Here is an 18,978-nt window from a genome sequence, read left to right as displayed (position 1 = left end):
ACACCCCCTCCCCCCCCTCCTCCACACCATCACAGCAATACACACACCTACACACTCCCTTCTGAAGGCAGTCACACACACACACACACACACACACACACACACACACACACACACACACATACACACACTCTCTCTCTGATATACTTGTTGACTTGCACTTGTGTCTTTCACTCTGATCTCTGTCTTACACACACGCAGGGAATGAATTAGTGTTGCTCAGTCTAACTGTGATAACTAAGGATGCTAATAAGACTTAGCTTTGATGGTTAACTCTAACACCATAGAGGTGATGGTGGCGATTTATGCAATATGTCACAGTACAGCCTTGTCACAACACATCTCTACACACACTCGTCATACAGTGAAGCCTTAAAGACATTCAGTGGCTCTCAGTACAAAGGGCTTGAACACACAGGACACACAGCGGTTGTGTATCACACAGGCAGCGCAGCGGGGCCGGAGGTGTGTGTCCTCCGTCCACCTCAATCAATTTACATCAGATTCCCTGATGAACCGAGGCCCAGCTCTCTGTGTGTGTGCTCAGTACTGAGGAATTGTACTTATATAATCTTAACTCAAGGTCCACTTACTCACATTCTTCAGATGAAGCTCTGGATAAGGCCAGTAAGTGACCCTTGAGTTACGACTGTCGTACATTAGAGGTTCAACACTGAGAGAAGTTTTATCTGTGCTTCCACTTGAAAGAGACGTGAGGGGTGTGGCTTAGCTTGCACTAGCTTTAGCCTAGCATAGCTTAGCTTAAACAAAAAAAAAAAAAAAAAGATGCGGTTCACTCCAGGGGGAAATTTCTGTCTTTACTCTCAGAAATTATTTATGTTAAAAAAAATTTAAAACCTTTAAAGTCACAGTGAAATGACACATTCACATAATAAGCTACTGGATGTCTCAGTCTGTCTGCGTCTCTCAGAGGGATTTAAATCTTTCAGATATGATTGGATTGCTAAATAAGTGTTTGTGGTTTGGTGAAAACAGCAACATGATACAGAGCTGTAGATCAGTGGTTCTCAAAGAGAGGTCTTCCCGGTGGTCCCTGAGGTGGTTCCTGGGGGTCCCCAGCAAAAAGGCGAATAATTTATTTTCACTATAATACCATCTGTAAGTAACACAATGACAGAATGTATGAATATTTATGGTTTCAAGCACTTTCTGTAATAAAACGTAAAAAGTAAAAATCTGATCAGACGACGGTCTGTGGTCTAATTCGCCACTGCTGTAGAGAGCTGCAGACTGTTGGCATCCACGACTCGACTTTATTCATACAGCACCTTTCATACAAACATATAGCCTGTATTTGTAAGTATTTCACAGAGCAAGAGTAAAACAACACACTCACACACACACATGCACAAAAAAAAAGATGTGCAGATTAAAGATTTACTACAGTAAAACGGTAAAATGATGAATGAAAGTCAATAAACATTTTGACTAAAGTGATAAAACCATAATGATAAGAAATAAAACTGAAGCAATAGCTCTAACATTATTCTGAGTTAAAATCCGATCTGGATCACACGTTGTTGGACCAGCAGGAGAAGAGTCAAATGATCAAATTAGTCCTCAAATCCAAACACACACCACCTACTGTGTCCTCCTGCTGTCTGCTCACACAAGCTGTTGGTCAAATTCACTTTAATATAATGTTCTGGGTTACCTAAATAAATTAGCGTAACCACCCCCGAATTCAAGATGAGTGATTGAAATGTAAATGCAGCAGATCAGGTGACACACTCAGCCCAGTCTCTTCCTGCCTTCGTCCTGCTGCACAGCCGCTGGTGTCCTCTGTGAACAAAGCGTAATGCTAATCAACACGTTGTACAACTCTCACTTCTCACACTTCTTCCTACCTGCTGCACTGAGTGTTGGCCTATCCCATGAGGAGCAGAGGCTGCAGAGCTGATGCTGGAGGGTCCGAGGCCTGGAGCTCCTGCAGCGGACGTCCCGACTCCAGCTAAGTGTATGAATCAGGTGTCGGGTCAGAGCTGGATGTGTTGATGTGGATGGAAGCTAGAGTTGTCTCTGTCCCGCATGTTCTGCAGTATTTTCCAGCACTTCCTAAGCAAATACAGTTTTAGCCAATAGGAAGAGTTTGGTTACAACCAATCAGTGATTTACTTTTATGAATGCAGCTTTGATACCGTTTGAAATGTATTTCAGGTGCTCAAGATAGTTTAGGGGAATGAAGTGGTGCTGGCCTCTGATCCTGCATCACCTCTCGCACCTTTATGGTCTCACTAAACACAGAGCCTGGATGGAGAACCCAGACCAGGTCCATGATAGCCTTACCATGCCAAGATGTTTGTTACCAGCACACAGGTTTTAGGGACAGTGAGCAAAAACGGAAAAAAAAAAACAAAAACTCTTTTTGTAAATCAGCCAGTTTGTAGATATTCAAACCTCCCTCACTGAAAAATCCAGTGTGAAATGTCACATGTGAGCGAACAGCACGCGTGTCTTTTGGACAGGTGGTGGTTTTGTATCCAAGAGTTTCCCACGTTTCAGTTGGACATCGGGTGGGACAGTTTTAGTTATTTTACATGCACATTCTCCAGTTATTTGATTGGACAAAATAATTGTGTTGTTTACAACAACTAGTTTAGTTGTCTCTCCGCTCCTCTCTGCATCCTATTGGACTCTATGTTTGTAGCTTCTCCCTATACGTCAAAAAAACATGTCATCATAACTAATATGATGATGGGGAAGCTAAAAGACCTGTGCTGTAAACTTTAGGAAATTATCCTTGACTTCTGTAGCAAGTAATAAATCAAACTATGGAAGATCATTTCTGCCAGAAAAATTAAAAATAAAGAAAAATGATAGAAACTGCAAAAAAATTGAATGTTAAAGTTATAGGGGACTGTTTTCAAACAATGACATATTTAATCAGTTATGCATGATTGACATTCTAAATTAAAATTTTGTTGTTTTTTATGTGAGTAAATTATTTAATCAGATAAACTAAAGTCAGTTTATTAGATTTTGTCATTGTTTTGATTCACAGCCTTAAAGGTATGACCTACTATCTCTAAATTCTACAGCACAGATTTAGACTTTTAAAACATTTAAGTGAAATAAATTTACGTAACGTTCTACCTAACTAATATGTCATTAATTTTGACCTACTGTACGTATTTTTTATTTTTATCCTTTATTATCATCATTTTACTTTTTTTCCTCCCTGACTCAAATGAGCTTCCATAAAACCCTCCAGTAGAAGGAGCTGAAACCCGACCTGTCCAAAAAACACCTGCTGTGATAGTTGTGTGTTTGGGTTTCTGTGCTGTCATGGAGCTGGTTTCTACACAACAGTGTGAAGAGTCAAACTCAGGACATCACATGGACATCAGTGTGTGTGCGCGTGTGTTGGAAACAGAATCAAGTTTCTCTGTTATGACAATGGAATTTAAAGATTTTTAGAAATAGCCTGATGAGGATTTTGCTGCTAACTCCAAAAGTTCCCCTTCTAGTTAGTTTGAAACCAACTGACACAAACTCAGAGGAATCATGGCCAGCATTGTGGTAAAACATCACGATGTCCGTACTGTATCACTCAATCTGTCAGATGATGACAGAACTGTTTATTTCTACCCGTGTGTGTTCAGTCAGTCTGATGAGAAACGTCTGGTAGTCCTCGGCGTCTGGTTCTTTGTTCCAACCCGGGCCACTTGATCAATAACTGGGGCTGGACTACCAGGACTGAAGTGTAGACTTTATGTTGCCACCACATCATCATCATCCATCAGAAAAAATCCTGATTGGCGGTTCCAGCTGTTGGATCCATCACCAATAAAACCAATGAATAAGAACTAAACAAAGCTTCAGGTGTGGTCTAGGTAGCAGTTTAGCTTTAACGCTGCTACAGTGCTTTGCTGTGGCGCTGGGTAGATACACCTGGATGTCTGTATGGATCACCACTGTAGATCAGTCCCCCTTTCACCACAGGTTTAACATTGTATAGACACCTCTGTCACAAATGAGTTACTATTACAGTAACCCAGCAGTTCTCTCTAACGAGACCAGTGGACTGATAGATACCAAAAAACCCATTAGCATTTTCTCAAGACCACGTGTTTACATTGACTCCTTGAGACTTTGAGGGTTTTTTCTTTGATTACATTAGTATTTGTCAGCACAGACGACATGCCACTCGAGGCACACCATTTTACAGATATGCTGCCTGGTTTGTTAAAGTGCCCAGTGATGATGCAGAGTGTGAGGAGCAGCTGGTTCCGGGAGGATTTTCCCTCTATAATTAGCAGCTGTGATGACGAAACATCCTTCACAAATGAATATTATGGTGCAAAAACCCAACTGTCTTTCCTGTTCAGTCATGCACTGGTGTTCGGCAGACCAGCCAACCCTTCTACTTACCTGGGGTGAACATGGTTTAGATGCTGTCTTGGTTTGAACTTTAACCTGCACTTGTTTTAATGTTTTTAAAAAGCAATGTCCCCGATTTCAAGCTGCCGTTATCAACACAGGCAACAAGATTTAAGATTGGTGATTGGATATTTCGTACCAAAATGCCCATTGGGAGTTGTTGTTAGCTCCACAGAATTTGAAGCTTACTTCTGGAACCATGGATACTTTATAAAGCTCCTCCCACTGTGCTTCTCTACAGTATCCCTGAATTTAAAGTCAGCAGCCTTTGTGGTGAGAGAGGAATTGGAGTCAGGAAGACACGGAAAAACCAGCCTAGACTCCAGCTGATTGGATTTCCAGCAAGTTGGAAGCAGTGATGATGATGTATTGTATGTACAGTGCGACAGTTTCAGTTGTGAATGAGGTGTAATAAGTCATTTTGTGAAGTGCGTCAGGTCATGTCCAGATTTGTGCCTTGATTCTTGATAGAATCACCTTCTGTCATGTTTGAGCTTGACTGCTGTGGTGCTGGTTCCAGCCTCGTACGCTCTGATTTGGGACAACGCTGTTGGTTTTTGGGTTTGTTTGAAGTGGGATCAGGTGGGAGGTCACCACAGGAAGTCTTCTGGTAACAAGGTTTACCTGGGCACCTCTACCTGCGTTAAAGGAAGCCTCTCCTTATCCCCCTGAAAACTGCAAACTACCTGATCTTTAATGAACCCTGTTGGTTAATACATCATGACCCTTTGTTACTGAGCAAATATCAGTGTCAACGTACCCTTTAACTGTCAAAGATGTCAGTTCCACCCTTTAAAGGTACATTCCCTGACTGTTCTAAGACCCACAGGGTTCTCAGTTGAGTTTCCAAACTTCAACATTGACTGGGAGAATAGTTAATAGCAGTGTTGGTTGCAGAGGTTATGTTACTCTCAAGGCAGAATTGACCTTTAAAAGCAGAAGTGTCATGGCAAGAAGTTTCAGTGTCTCACTTCAACATAAACGAGGCCTGGTAATGGGAGAACTTTACTCTTGCGGATTGGATTGGAGAAAGAATCTTCGACCATTTCTGTAACTTTCTGAAACCAACAATCCAATGTTCACATCTGCTTCACCGTGATTGGCCGGCTGTGTTGAGGTGAGAGAGGGGGCAGGGTATGAACTGCTTTTCAAAAATACCAGCACAATTGTACAAAGTAGTCATTTTCAAGTACAACCCATCCCTAGTCCTTCCAGATATCAACTATACGCATGTAATTCCATGGATTGGCCAGCAGGTGGCGCCAAAGCCGTCCATCATCACTGGGGGCAACTTGAACAGAATCAGGGGTGTACCTAGGTGAAGTCTGAGAGGAGGGGCCACCTGCGAGTACGTCAGATCTCAAACATGACCTCTCTGTGGTGGAGTGGGTGGAGTAGAGAGAACAACCTGGTTCCTGTTCACAAACAGGTGGATTTGTGTCCGAGGTGAAGTTTGGTCTCACTGAGGAGGGTCAGAGGTAAAACAGCAGAGACAGCCACTTTAAACGTGTGTCGGTCGGGTGGTTGTGTTTTTAGGGGAAAACAGATGAAAATCTATTTTTTTTATTTTTTACTTTGTACAAGCACCATGATGTAATTACCTCAATCAAAACCTATTTTACTGTCTAAAGTTCTATTGTTGTAAAATACAATTATTTTGTGTAGTGTAAAATCTTACAGTTTTATAAAAAAAGGAAAGTAATGTTGGTTCAGAAATTGTTGGTATAAATTGTGGATTTCTGCTCCATTGGGTAAATGTTTTCTTTTTGAGGAATAATTTTTTTTTGTTTGTTTTTTTTTTTTTTGTACTTGCTAATAACCCAGGATAAAAGGTAGAAGCTTCTGGATCTGTTCACTTGTCACAGACCGTTGACATCTTCCTCTCAGTTCTCTGATGGTCTTTAGATTCACTCTGGCTCTGTGGTAATGAATCTGACAAGTACCTGTGTCGTTGTTCATTTCAGTTTGACTCTTTCATTAACATAGCGGATTGTAGTTTGAGGGGTTTGTGTCATAATATAGCCTGCTTTCTAATGAATACACAGGAAATGTGTTTCAGCATCTTTTTGGTCTCAGCAGAAAGATGGAGTCAGAGCACATTTCACATGTATGTCTTTTAATCATGTTATATCCTCTCCACAGTTTGTTGGATAGCTCCTGTTATGTAAATATTACTGATTAAATTAATTTAAGTACGTCTGTCTCTGGCTCTTTGTTTGTTTGACTCAACTGTGATCATGTCTCATATCATTCAGACTCATGTACAGTGACCCAATAATAAAGCTAAACATCCCTCACAGCCACTTAGTGGATTCTTTAGTAATACTTTATGATAAAGCACGGTTTATAAAGGGTTTGTAAGGTATAATTAGTGGCATTATGAATTGTTCAATCATTTACTCATGCATTATAGATCAATTATGAGACGATGATAAGAACTTCTGGGTTGCCAGGTTGTGGAAAATCCTCCTGCAGATTGTTTGACCACTGATCTAATGGAAAACAGCTGCAGCGCATCTGGACCAAACTCCATCTATAAGCTGATTATTAATTGATCTATAAAGCATCAATAAATGTAAATGTTCCCACTCATTTAACAGTACTGTAAAACAGGAAATAAGAAAATAAAGGCTGGAAGTGCAATGACAATAAATAACACAACAGATTCTTATAAATTATATTTTTATAATCTATAACAAAATGTAAATTACCTCTTTGACTATTCAAATGTAATCTTTCTGTCACAGGATTTCAGCTGATGTTTGCTCTACACATTAAAATCTTACGGGACAGTACAGCCGCTTTATTCCTATCTCCATTGTGACGTATCCATAGGACATCTGGTGGAGGAGACCACAGGTGGAGGCTGTTGCTGCAGCACAATAATGCCAGTGGGTGGTGTGTTCAACATACTAGTTCATTTTAGATCCATTGCAGCTGAGACATCAAAAATGTTATTACAGTGCAGCTTGATTCAGGGTGAATTAATAAAATTGCTGTGTGGATAGAGACTGGTTTATTATCACACTCTGAGGCGTTGTTTGCTGCAGTGTAAACCAGCAAAGACAGCTTTTTAACGGCGGTACAGCGGGATCTCTATATGAAAGGTTGCATTGAGTTTCACATTAGAATCCACATCCTGTAAGAGGAAATGAGCACACAGCAGTGGGACTGAACCACATCTGTGTCCAGCTGTGACCATGCAACCAGATGAGAAGCTGCAGCTGGCTGGACGTGTCAGGTCCGTGAAAGTGGGTCCCCATTCTCATCCTCCCAATCCTCTTCATCCTCTTCATCTTCCATCTGTGGCGGGCTGTTAGTGGGCGGGGCTACAGAGGGAGGAAGAGATGCGAAAGAGTCAGTGAGGAGGAAGAACAACCAGAGGAGAGGAAACCATACAAACACACACACCGTCCCGGACCTTACAACACACACACACACACACACACACACACACACAGAGGGCGGGTACTGGATCAGACCCAGCTTCACTTCATCCTCATCCTCATACCAGAGGAAGTGGCCCTCCCCCGCCCCCACTGACCCGGGGAGTCAACACTGATGGAGAAACAGGCCGGAGCTGCCGGAGCTGCCGGGGCGGCGGACGGAGCAGGGCCCAACAGAAAGCCGTGGACCTCGACGACCTGCGGACCAGGGGCCGGTGAGACTGTGGAGAGGTGAGCAGGCTCCGTGTGACAGGAGGATGTGAAACTTCGACGTCTAACTGTCTATTTATTATGTTATATTATATTATTATTATCCTGAATGAAGAGGATAATATATCTGTCGACACAGTTTACACACAGTAACGTTTATTTATTGAAGTTTTAAAACGAGTCCTTTCCAAAGACTAAATCAGCAGATTTGTAGCTGGAGTTTGGTGTGGCGGAACAGTACAGGAGCTTACGGTGTTATCTACATCCCAACACCGTAGAAGAAGAAGGGTAAGACAGGCTAACATCAACAGTGGTCTACCAGTTGCTAACAGATAGCTAGCATTAGCAGCTAGCGGTGGTTAGCGGTAGCAGCTCAGTATAACAGACCTGTAGCTAGTAGTTACAACTAACTCAGTTAGCTCAGTATGATCTACTGTGGTTGATGCTAATGTTTACAGATGTGTCCGTCCAACAACTCTCAATTTATTGACATACGGTTTTACAGTAAGTGACATTTTATTAAAATAAATAAGTAAATAAAGTCAGTTATATCATCTGAAGGTAGAAGCTTCGAACTGACACCTGGAGACTCACCTGGACCTGTTTAATTATAATTTGATCAAATTCAGATTTATTCAAGAATATCATGTAACATCTTGTAAGAATAATATTAGATGAAATATTATTGGTAAAGTCCTGAAGGTATTCTCACTCATCAACCTCTGGTTAGCATGACACATCCCTGTCTATCTAATTGAACCTGTGAAGGCAAAATAACTCACACTTCATTAGTGTTACTGGTACCTTAAGATTAGTGACCTCACATAGTTTCCAGTATAGCTCCACCGAGTCCAACCTGAGCACAAATCCAATCAGGTTCATTAAAAACCTCTGTGAGTGTCCACAGGACTCTAAAACCAGGTTTTGATTAAAGCAATTCTTTAAGACTGGGCCTCAAGATTAGATACAAATACAGGAGCCACCTCAAGACCCCTATAAGGAGAAAATATGTCCTTATAACGTGAACTACTTAATAACATGATCAGGATCTAATTATAATGAGATTTTTTTTTTATCATTAATTACGGTACATATTACATGATTGTAGTTATAACTTTTATTTTTATGGCAACAAGTCAACATGTTCAACTACAACAAGATGGAAAGTTGTTATAAGAAATTTCCACATAATTTCATATGATGTTATAAATATAAAAAAAGGCTGATAGAAAAGTAATAGACCGAGTTAAAGAGACTGAACTGCATTCTGATACAGTGATTACAGAAATACCACAACACTCCCTCTTCCTGTTCCACCTCAAGGAGGCTGTTACACATTTACAGTTTGTTTCTACAAAGAGCATGAGAACTGATCTGAGGTCAGTTTGTGATCATGGTGGTGACACTGGAACCCAACAGCCAATCGGAATCAAGGAATCTTAAGTACATTTATTCAGTAATCATATGACAGATTTTGGTGTAACAGCAAAGAAAACAGTGTGAGTGTGTCTAAGTGTGTATCAGCTCTTTGTGTGTGCTCAGTCCCTCAGGTTCTCATGTGGAGTGGTGTAAACAGCTGATCGCAGCCACCATCTCCAGTCAGATCTCAGGATCAGTCCCACCTGACATCGCGAACAGGGATAACAAGGTAGCTGACACACACACACACACACACACGCACACACACACTCAATGTGCTGACAGTGTTTCTCATCGGTGTTGTTTTGTAACTGTCAGGCTGGGAGACGACCAGATTTCATGGTAAGACAGAAACAGCAGTGTGTGTGTGTGCACATGTGCTGTATATGTATATGTGTGTGGGCAGAGCTTTGTGTGTTATGTGTGTGTCAGTGTGTCACAGCTGTTGTCGTTGTGTAGATGAGCCGCTGCTGAGCTGCTGTACTGTTCTCCTCTGCCTCTGCCTCTGCCTGCCAGCAGCTGCTAAACACACATGTGTACAGCAGGTAGAGCTGTGACATCACCAATTATCATCCTGAAACCTTGGTACAGGAAGTTCAGTCCAGTGTGCAGCATGATCTGCTGTGGGTCAAACTCTAAACACAATAATAATAATCACTGCTGTATACTGCTGTATATACTGCTGTATATAAGTGCTGAATACGCTGCTAATGAGAGGCCATTTAAATGTACACTTACTGTAGTTGTCAGTTTATTAGGTACACCAAGTTAAAATGAAATCAGTCTATTGCAACTTCAGTTTGTGTGATTATTTCAGAGGCTGCAGTTTGTGGAGTTGGTGAATACGCAGAGATGTTTGTGTCGTTTAACCTTCCCACATTGATAGAAACACCTGTCTGTACATCCATTCATTCATTATAGATAGAGAGATACTTTATTGTCACAGCATATTAAAACAACATGGAACACAATGAGAACCTAAAAGCAGACACTCAGTCTGAACCTGCTGGGTTTAGGAGAAGGAGCTATGACAGGGTATTAGGGCCATATTGAGAAAAAAAAAAAAGAAATCTGAAATTGCGTGAATAAAGTCGTAATTTTCAGGATAAAATCGTAATATTTCAAGGAAAGTGTTTAGGAATGTTACTCACAACCAATCAAACTAAAACTAAAATTTTAGTTATCCCCTTATTAGTTAAACCTGTGCTAAATTAGAGCTTCACAGGATGCTCCATGTTTCTCATTTTAAAGCTTCTGATATTTCCTTCTCTTAATATTATGAATTTATCCTTGTAAAATTTTGATTTTACTCTCAAAATCGGGACTTTATTCGGGTCATTTCAGATTCTTTTTTTTTTCCCCAATGTGGCTGTATATCATATTCCATCATAAGCAGCAGAGTTAACCCTGCAGACTGCAGTATAATCACTGCTCCTGATGAGAGGACAGAATGATAATCTGACTGAAGCATCATCTTAACCTCAGGACAGATGAATGAGCTGACAGTTGATCAGCTTTTAACACAGTGTTTACATTAATAAATACACATTTAAATGAATATAGACAAGGCTTCGCAGTGTGTTTGTTAAAGGGTCAGTGTACAGGGTAGTTGTCCCTCTCCATGTATAGTTTTGGTTTTATTAAGTCCAGGTGTGGAGATAAATGTCTCCCTCTGTTTCTGCCTCCAAACCCAGGACAACACAGGTGAATGGAGTTTAGTCTGAAACAATCCATTAACAGAGTTTTCAGAAACATTGTTACACAGGTTAATCCACAGACTCCACTGTCTACACACTGTTTCAGTCTGAGGGTTATTAACAGGTACACTGTCTGCGGAGTGACTCACCTGCAGTGGATCAGGGTGGAGCCAGGACACAGTTCAGGGTTTAATGGATCACCTGTGTAGAAGCGATCAGATCTTCTCTGCTGCTTGTGTTTATGCTTGGCTGACCTGCGGCTCTCTCCTCGTCCTGCAGCAGCTCCCGGTCGTATCACTTCACTTCTCTTAGTGGATTTGCTTTGGGCTCTTTGTGTGTGTTTGCTCCTGCACCTGTCACAGATACACACTCTGATGTTCTCAGTTTAAAAATGAGAGATGGAATAACAACATGTACCGGGTATGTTTAACCTCCAGGTGTCCAAGAGGCTGATTCCCAGGGTAAGAGCCTCAGTCTCATCAGCTGTTTATGGATAATACAAGCAGTCAGAACAATGTCACACTGTCACACTGTCACACTGTCACAGACACACTATATGTACTGTATGTGTCCAGACTCAAATAGCTATAGTTTTGATTGTTATAAATGTGGTGCTGGTGTTGATGGTCTCCAGAGGTTGACCTGCAGTAACCTCTCCATCATCAGGTCAAACATTTGATTTGTCCAATACTGTTTTTAGGTCTGTTGTTCTCAGGTTGGACACGATATCTCAGTAACGCCTGGACAGAACGTCTTCAGATTTGGCACAAACTTTCACTTAGACTCAAGGATGAACTGATTAGATTATAATTATTATTAGGTTATAACCATAAAATACTAACGACCGTCCTCCGGGAAAATTCTCTGCCAAAGATTGTTCGTGAGTGAAGACGCATCACTCTGTAACATCTCTCTGACCTCCAGTGATCGGCAGAGTGGAGACTCTCCTTAATACAGTATACATGTGGCCTCTGTATACACTGATACTGATACTGTGATTAGATACTGTCAGCTGATCAATCACTCCAGCTCTGATTGGTTCTTATAGTGATATATTTTGTGACTAAAATAACCAGATGTAGTTTCAGCTTCTGGATTCAGTGAATTAAAACCTGACCAGTCAAAGTACTGATATTTAAAAAAAAGAGTCCAGTATCATCCTAAATCAGTCCTGATCCGCGTGTGGAAGTGTGGAAGTGGGAGCATGTACTGGGAGTGTGGAGCTCCACCAGTACAGACACTGGGCTCAGTGGTCAGGAACACCTGACAGCTCACAGGGATGAGGAGTGATGAACTGTTTGCTACATACGGAATAATGTCTGCTGTGTAACGTCTCTCTCTCTCTCTCTCTCTCTCTCTCTCTCTCTCTCTCTCTCTTTCTTTCTCTCTTTCTCTCACTTTCTCCATGCTGGCTCGACCCTGCAGCAGGATTTACATGATGAAGGTCTTTGTTACCATGGAGAAAGTGATTCTGAGCATCCTTCCACTGCTTTGGCAAGTCTCTCACTGTCTGTCCTTCCTCCTGTTTCCTCCCTCCTCACCCTGTCCTGGTCTGCATGCCTCCTCCTCCTCCTCCTCCTGCTCCTCCTCCTCCTCCTCCTCCTCCTCCTCCTCTGCTGATCTGAATTCAGTTGGAGTTTTTTTCAGGTTGGTCCAAACTTGGGAGTGAAAGTCAGGATTTTTCAGCCTCTGCTGCATCACTGTGTTTTCATCAGTCTCTCACTCCAGCCCCACTTCACTATATTCATTATGTTTTGATTTATTTGTTATCATCTGACTTTCTCCCTTTAAGGTGATTTTATTACCACAGGGATATTAAAAGAACATACTTTTCATTTTGTTCCTCTGAGGCAATAACAACAATAAGACTTTTCGGTCATTTTTAAAAGTTTCACCAAGAGCTACACAGATTCAGAATCAGCACAACCTCAGCTAATTATATATGTCACTCAATAAAGACGTGTTTACAGTATAATAGGAGTTAGTAGCCCATAAAACAAGAACAAACAAAAAAACCTTGAATTTTATAGATAAAAACACTGCAAAGCTTAATAACCTACAGTATTTGTTTGGGTTGTTCTAAATGCACTAAATATCTAAAATATCTGAGTGTTAACAGACAATTATGTCCAAACTTATATTTATTTAAATTTATATATTTAAAAATATTCCTATTATTATTTTACTACTAACTGTCGTCCTCTCTTCTCTGCTCCATGTATAACAGAATTGTTTTTTTATGTAACATATAATTTGAAAACATCATGGACAGAAGTATTGGGACGCCCCACCTGATGTTTTTACTTAGTCTCTGTAGATCTTAATCAGAACTCTACTCTTCTCCGGTGCTGCTTTGACTGAACTCTTCCAGTTCTCCCAGAGAGTCTCAGCTCTGTCCATAGACCTCCAGCTGGATTAGGACCAGGACTCAGAGCAGAACACGTCCTGGTCTTTGGCCAGTTCTATAAATAAAGGCTGGAATCTAAGATTTTATTCTGCCAGGAGAGAAGACGTTCAGTTGTTCTCACAAACAAGTTGCTTTATTTATCAAATTATTTATTTTATAATATATTTACTTTGTGTTAACACAGTGTTACATCCACATTGTTGTCTTACGACGGAGTGTTAGGGCAACATTCAGGGAAAAAAACAAATCGGAGTCGTAATATTACCAGAATTAAAATGTAAAATCTTCAGAGATAAAAAAACATCAAGATGAAGTTTCTCCTTATTAGTGGAATCTCTGCTAAAGTAGAACTTCACAGGATGCTCCACGTTCCTCATCTTAAAGCTTCTGATCTTATATTATGACTTTTTTCCCTGAAATCTCAGATTTTTTTCCCAGTGTGGCCCTAATGCTCCGTCATATTGTTTCCACAGACCTGAAGGACATGGTTCATTTTTCTTTGACAGGTTCAGATTTCATCATTTTTCATCATCAGTCAGTTTGTTTTCAACATAAATACAATACAGGAGCTCCTGTAGAGAAAAGCTCACTGACAGCTGTTTAAAGAGTTTAATTAGTTTATCTAGTTGTGGTAGTTGTGTTAGTTAGCACTGTCTGATGATCACCCCGTCAGGAACATGTTCAGTAATACTAATATTGGTGCCTCTGGTCCACGTTGTGGTGTCGCTGACTGCTCTGTGGTCTGTGCAGAACCTTCCAGCTCTGAGATACGGGGCTCAGGTCAGGATGTCCCAAAACCAGGTTCCTCTGCTGCCAGGAGAGACCGTCCAGACCACAGGTAACACATCGACACCAACACACAGCACCAGTAACTATCGCTCACATGCCAATTAATCAATACGTTGTCCTGCTCGCTCGTGTGTGTGTGTGTGTGTGTGTGTGTGTGTGTGTGTGTAGTCAAGGATGTGATGTACATCTGTCCGTTCAGTGGTCTGGTTACTGGGACTCTGACCATCACAGACTACAAGCTCTACTTCAGCAGTGTGGAGCGGGTACAGCACTTCACTCACTCTTTACTCTGCAGTTTACAGCCAATCACTTATTGATTGATTGAGTGCCTGTGTGTTAAAGTCAGTGTGTGTGTGTGTGTGTGTGGGTGTGTGTGCAGGAGTCTCCGTTCATCCTGGATGTGAACCTGGGAGTCATCAGCAGACTGGAGACCATCAGTGTTTCCACACAGGGAGAGAACACCAAGGGCCTGGAGCTGGTCTGCAAGGTAACACTTAGTTATTCCACAGGTCAACGAGATGGGTCATTATAATATCTGACCACATGTATTATGATTTTAAATGAATTTCCTCTGTGCATCAGGACATGAGGAGTCCCAGGTTTGCCTACAAGACAGAGGAGAGTCATCCAGATGTGGTGCAGGCGCTGGCCAAACACGCCTTCCCCCTCTCCCACAGCCTGGTCAGTGTCACTCAGGTGTCTTCTTTATATTTGGATTGATTTGATGTGAGAGAACGTCGGGACAGAATCTGCTTGTTGGCTTTTAATTCGAAGAGGCTGTTCAGTCTGTGATGGGCAGGGCTTCATTTTCAGCCTGCGGGGGGGGGGGGGGGGGGGGTCAGACTGTGAGGCAGAGCGGCAGGAGACATGGAGGGAGAGATGTGAGTCCCGACCCCTGACTACCTTTAGTCCTGGATCACCTCAAAACTCACCCCCCTGCTCTGAGTGTAAGTCTGAGATTTGATGAGTCAGATCTGGAGGGACGTCATGAGAACTGAAGCTCGGTACCAAGTCAGCACCCAACTTCTTACCACGGTGTGAGCACCCTGTGACGACGACAGGCCCGAGGAAGAAGTGATGAGAACTTTCAAGTTCACAAAACTGTTGTTAGCAGTCCACAGGGATTTCATCATGTCGAAGAGTTTGAACAACATGAAAAAATCTCACACACATGTGTCAGAGCTTTAGGAAGTTACTCTATGGGGGGCAAGTTGAGCTAACAGACCACTTTGTTTTTTTTTGTCATATTTAGAAACCTGTGTGTTTTAGATCCACAGTGATTATTCCCAGGGACGCACCACATCCTGAAATATCTACACATTTCAGTCGGAGACTTTAAAGACGCTTCAAGAGGAATGTTGTTATACTTTTCTCCATGTTGAGAGTGACAGACACAAACAGCCACCTCTGGCCAGCAGGCACAGCACCTGGTGCAAAAATAGATCTCCGTCAGTTACCAAACAGTTACCCACACAACCACTTCCTCTTTAGCCGCTTTCCCCACAAAATAAGAGCGTGAAAAACGGTTGATTTTTTATTTTAGTTTTTTTTTGCTCTAATGCTTTATTTCAAGCTATTGTGGGCTTTTATTCTTTTGTAGATGTGTGATCTGAAAAAATAACACCAGTGCAGTTGAATGAAAGGAGGAAACATTATCACTGTCTGGGACATCAAACCTGAATAAATCTGTTTAGAAATCATCCATTCAAACAGTCACCCGGGGTTAGAGGAGGGAACAGAGCTTCTGCTTCATGGAAAATCCTACAGATTATTTAGTTTGTAGGAACCTCTGCAGAAAAAAAACACTTCAGTTGCCCCGAGGAAGAGACCAGCTCACAGACCAGCAGCAGTGACACTGCTTTGACTGGACTCCACATCTAAACAAGTGTACGGGAGGTGGGAGGCCGGTGAGGGATCATGTCACTGTCACTCACACTGTGAACTAAACTCTCAGAAAAAGAAGCAGTTGAGGTTAAAGAGGGTTGTACGTCCTCCTGTTCCTCTTCGAACTCCATCACTGGTGTACGTACTGGTGTGTTTAGAGAGTTTCTTCCATACAGCTTGATGATATAGCACCTGAAGGTAACGTTCTTCCTGTGTCGTCCTCTGGCAGCCGCTGTTCGCCTTCCTGTACAAGGAGCAGTTTCCTGTGGACGGCTGGAAGGTGTACGACCCGGCGGCGGAGTACAGGCGCCAGGTGACTGCACAGCACCCGTAACACCGACTAGACAACACAACTGTCCAACTCCGCCCATTAGTGACTAACTGATCTGACATTATAGTGTAGAACCTGTCACACCTGTCTCCACCGTGGTCTCATGGTTTCCTGCTTGTGGCCTGATGTGGTTTTGCAGGGTCTCCCTAACGAGAGCTGGACCATCAGTAAGATCAACACCAGCTATGAGCTGTGTGACACCTACCCCTCCGTCCTGGTCATCCCCACCAACATCGCAGACGAAGACATCAGACGAGTGGCCGTCTTCAGAGCCAAGCACCGCATCCCGGTCAGTCTCGTCCAATCACAGGCGGAGGCGGAGCTGTGAGTTGTTTTGTTGTTGTCCTCCTGGTTCTGATGTGGTCCTGCTCTTCCTGTAGGTCTTGTCCTGGATCCACCCCGAGTCTCAGGCCACCATCGTGCGCTGCAGCCAGCCGCTAGTCGGACCTTCGGACCGCCGCTGTAAAGAGGACGAACGCTTCCTCCAGATCATCATGGACGCCAACGCACAGTCCCACAAGCTCACCATCTTTGACGCCCGGCAGAGCAGCGTGGCCGTCACCAACAAGGTACGACGAAGACGTGTTGTTGTCGTTGTTCGTCTCCCTCGCCCCGCACCTTCATCAAACACTCTGTTCACGTCCTCCTCCTCACTCAGGCCAAAGACGGAGGGTTCGAGAGCGAGAGTTTCTACCCCAACGTGGAGCTGAACTTCCTGGACATCCCCAACATCCACGTGATGAGGGAGTCGCTGAGGAAGATGAAGGACGTGGTTTATCCCACCATAGATGAAGCTCACTGGCACTCTGCTATCGACCAGACTCACTGGCTGGAGTACATCCGGGTACACCACACGCACACACACGCACACACACACCTTTTTTTCTGTATCAGTATCAGTGTGTTCCTGTCTGATGTGCTGTGTGACCCTGTGCTGTGTGCAGCTGCTGTTAGCGGGAGCAGCTAAAGTAGCTGATAAGCTGGAGTCGGGGAAAACGTCGGTGGTGGTTCACTGCAGCGACGGCTGGGACAGAACCGCTCAGCTCACCTCTCTGGCCATGCTGATGCTGGACAGCTACTACCGCACACTCAGAGGCTTCCAGGTCACACACACACACACACACACACACACACCATCACACACACACACTCTAACTCAACTACACACACTGCATCTGCATCTGATCTGTGCACTGTTCTAATGTCTGTGTGTGTGTGTGTGTGTGTGTGTGTGTTTCTGCAGGTTCTGGTGGAGAAGGAGTGGATCAGTTTTGGACACAAGTTCGCTGCAGTGAGTTCAGATCACAGTCATCATAAACATATCCTCGAGAACCAACAGAACCGAACACAACTGAACATCAGTGTTGATACCAGAGCTGTCGTTACGCTGGTTTGATGTCTAACACCTGCATCAGTTTGTGCTGAGGTCTGACACAGAGACAAACATGTCATCCAAATATTAGTCATGCCCTTTGTTACGGCCCAGCCCAGGAAGACAGGCATGGATGTATGTAGAAATGAGAAAAACCATGTTCCTGTATATCAAGTGTAAACCAGAGGTGGCGCTATGACTGTGACTTCATATTGGCATGTAGATGTCTTCAGGTCAGGATTCTTATCAAACAGCTGGAGTTATAACAGCGAGACATCAAAAATCACTGTGCCGCCACAGGCAGGTCCCCCAGGAAAAACTCACAGTTTTCACATTGAGGCATTTTTCTCATGGAAACAGGTGGAAGCTTCCTGTTTTGAGACAGTGAAGTGATGATGTAACACAGTCAGCTTGTGTCTCTGTGTGCCGTCATGACGACAGATGTGTGATCACCTGACCTCAGGTCTCCTGACTGTGTGTCTCTGTGTTGCAGCGCGTGGGTCACGGTGATGAGAACCATGCTAACTCGGAGCGCTCCCCCCTCTTCGTCCAGTTCATCGACTGTGTTTGGCAGATGACTCGCCAGGTCAGAGGCCTTCATCATCATCATCATCATCAGCCATCAGAAATAATAACCCAGCACTAAAAATGTGCCCATCCAATCACAATGGTAACCACTCCTCTTCCTCTGACTACAGTTCCCAGCAGCCTTTGAGTTCAACGAGTTGTTCCTGATCACTGTGCTGGACCACCTCTACAGCTGTCTGTTTGGTACATTCCTGTACAACAGTGAAGAGGAGAGGGCAGCCAAGGTATGTACCACTCCTCTGTTAACGGTGGGGGGGGGGGGGGTGTCTGAGGATCCAGGTCTCAGTAAACTCCTCTGTCTCTGTGCAGGAGGTGCAGACCCAGACCATGTCCCTGTGGTCCTACATTAACAGGTAAGATGTGCGCCTGACTGACAGGAGTGAGTGAGTGATTGACAGCAGTGACTCTGATCTGACTGTTCCATGTGCGCCCCC

General features: G+C 43.1%; 2 protein-coding genes across 9 annotated transcripts in view; both read left to right on the top strand.

Annotated features, from left to right (window-relative positions):
- mtm1 (myotubularin 1) overlaps window positions 1-6,596 on the top strand; it is a 23,970-nt gene extending 17,374 nt beyond the window's left edge. The window contains 1 exon segment of the mRNA XM_087178691.1: window positions 1-6,596. This exon segment is cut by the window's left edge and continues 19 nt beyond it. Within this exon segment, the coding sequence (XP_087034817.1) occupies window positions 1-65 (65 nt within the window). The 3' untranslated portion in view covers window positions 66-6,596.
- A 1,085-nt stretch (window positions 6,597-7,681) lies between these two features.
- Window positions 7,682-18,978, top strand: part of mtmr1a (myotubularin related protein 1a) — a 13,886-nt gene continuing 2,589 nt past the window's right edge. Inside the window, exons 1-18 of one of the 8 annotated variants that reach the window (XM_023423902.2) lie at window positions 7,682-8,078; window positions 9,600-9,705; window positions 9,795-9,818; window positions 11,611-11,634; window positions 12,599-12,667; window positions 14,331-14,418; window positions 14,538-14,632; window positions 14,749-14,856; window positions 14,952-15,050; window positions 16,483-16,566; window positions 16,724-16,873; window positions 16,965-17,153; window positions 17,243-17,428; window positions 17,529-17,687; window positions 17,828-17,875; window positions 18,450-18,542; window positions 18,655-18,768; window positions 18,854-18,897. In XM_023423902.2, the coding sequence (XP_023279670.1) occupies window positions 7,963-8,078; window positions 9,600-9,705; window positions 9,795-9,818; window positions 11,611-11,634; window positions 12,599-12,667; window positions 14,331-14,418; window positions 14,538-14,632; window positions 14,749-14,856; window positions 14,952-15,050; window positions 16,483-16,566; window positions 16,724-16,873; window positions 16,965-17,153; window positions 17,243-17,428; window positions 17,529-17,687; window positions 17,828-17,875; window positions 18,450-18,542; window positions 18,655-18,768; window positions 18,854-18,897 (1,796 nt within the window). In that variant the 5' untranslated portion in view covers window positions 7,682-7,962. Of the gene's footprint in view, window positions 8,079-8,402; window positions 8,562-9,599; window positions 9,706-9,794; window positions 9,819-11,610; window positions 11,635-12,598; window positions 12,668-14,330; window positions 14,419-14,537; window positions 14,633-14,748; window positions 14,857-14,951; window positions 15,051-16,482; window positions 16,567-16,723; window positions 16,874-16,964; window positions 17,154-17,242; window positions 17,429-17,528; window positions 17,688-17,827; window positions 17,876-18,449; window positions 18,543-18,654; window positions 18,769-18,853; window positions 18,898-18,978 lie in introns of those variants that run through there. The other 7 variants (XM_087178689.1, XM_023423903.2, XM_023423906.2 and 4 more) reach the window with 7 other exon arrangements.

The sequence above is a fragment of the Seriola lalandi genome, unplaced genomic scaffold (assembly GCF_002814215.2).
Source record: "Seriola lalandi dorsalis isolate HSWRI2012SDOR001 ecotype SW California unplaced genomic scaffold, Sedor1 jcf7180002054694, whole genome shotgun sequence".
NCBI classification, from domain to species: Eukaryota; Metazoa; Chordata; class Actinopteri; order Carangiformes; family Carangidae; genus Seriola; species Seriola lalandi.
The sequence above is the reverse complement of the archived record's forward strand: the minus strand, read 5'-3'. Positions and strand labels throughout refer to the sequence as shown.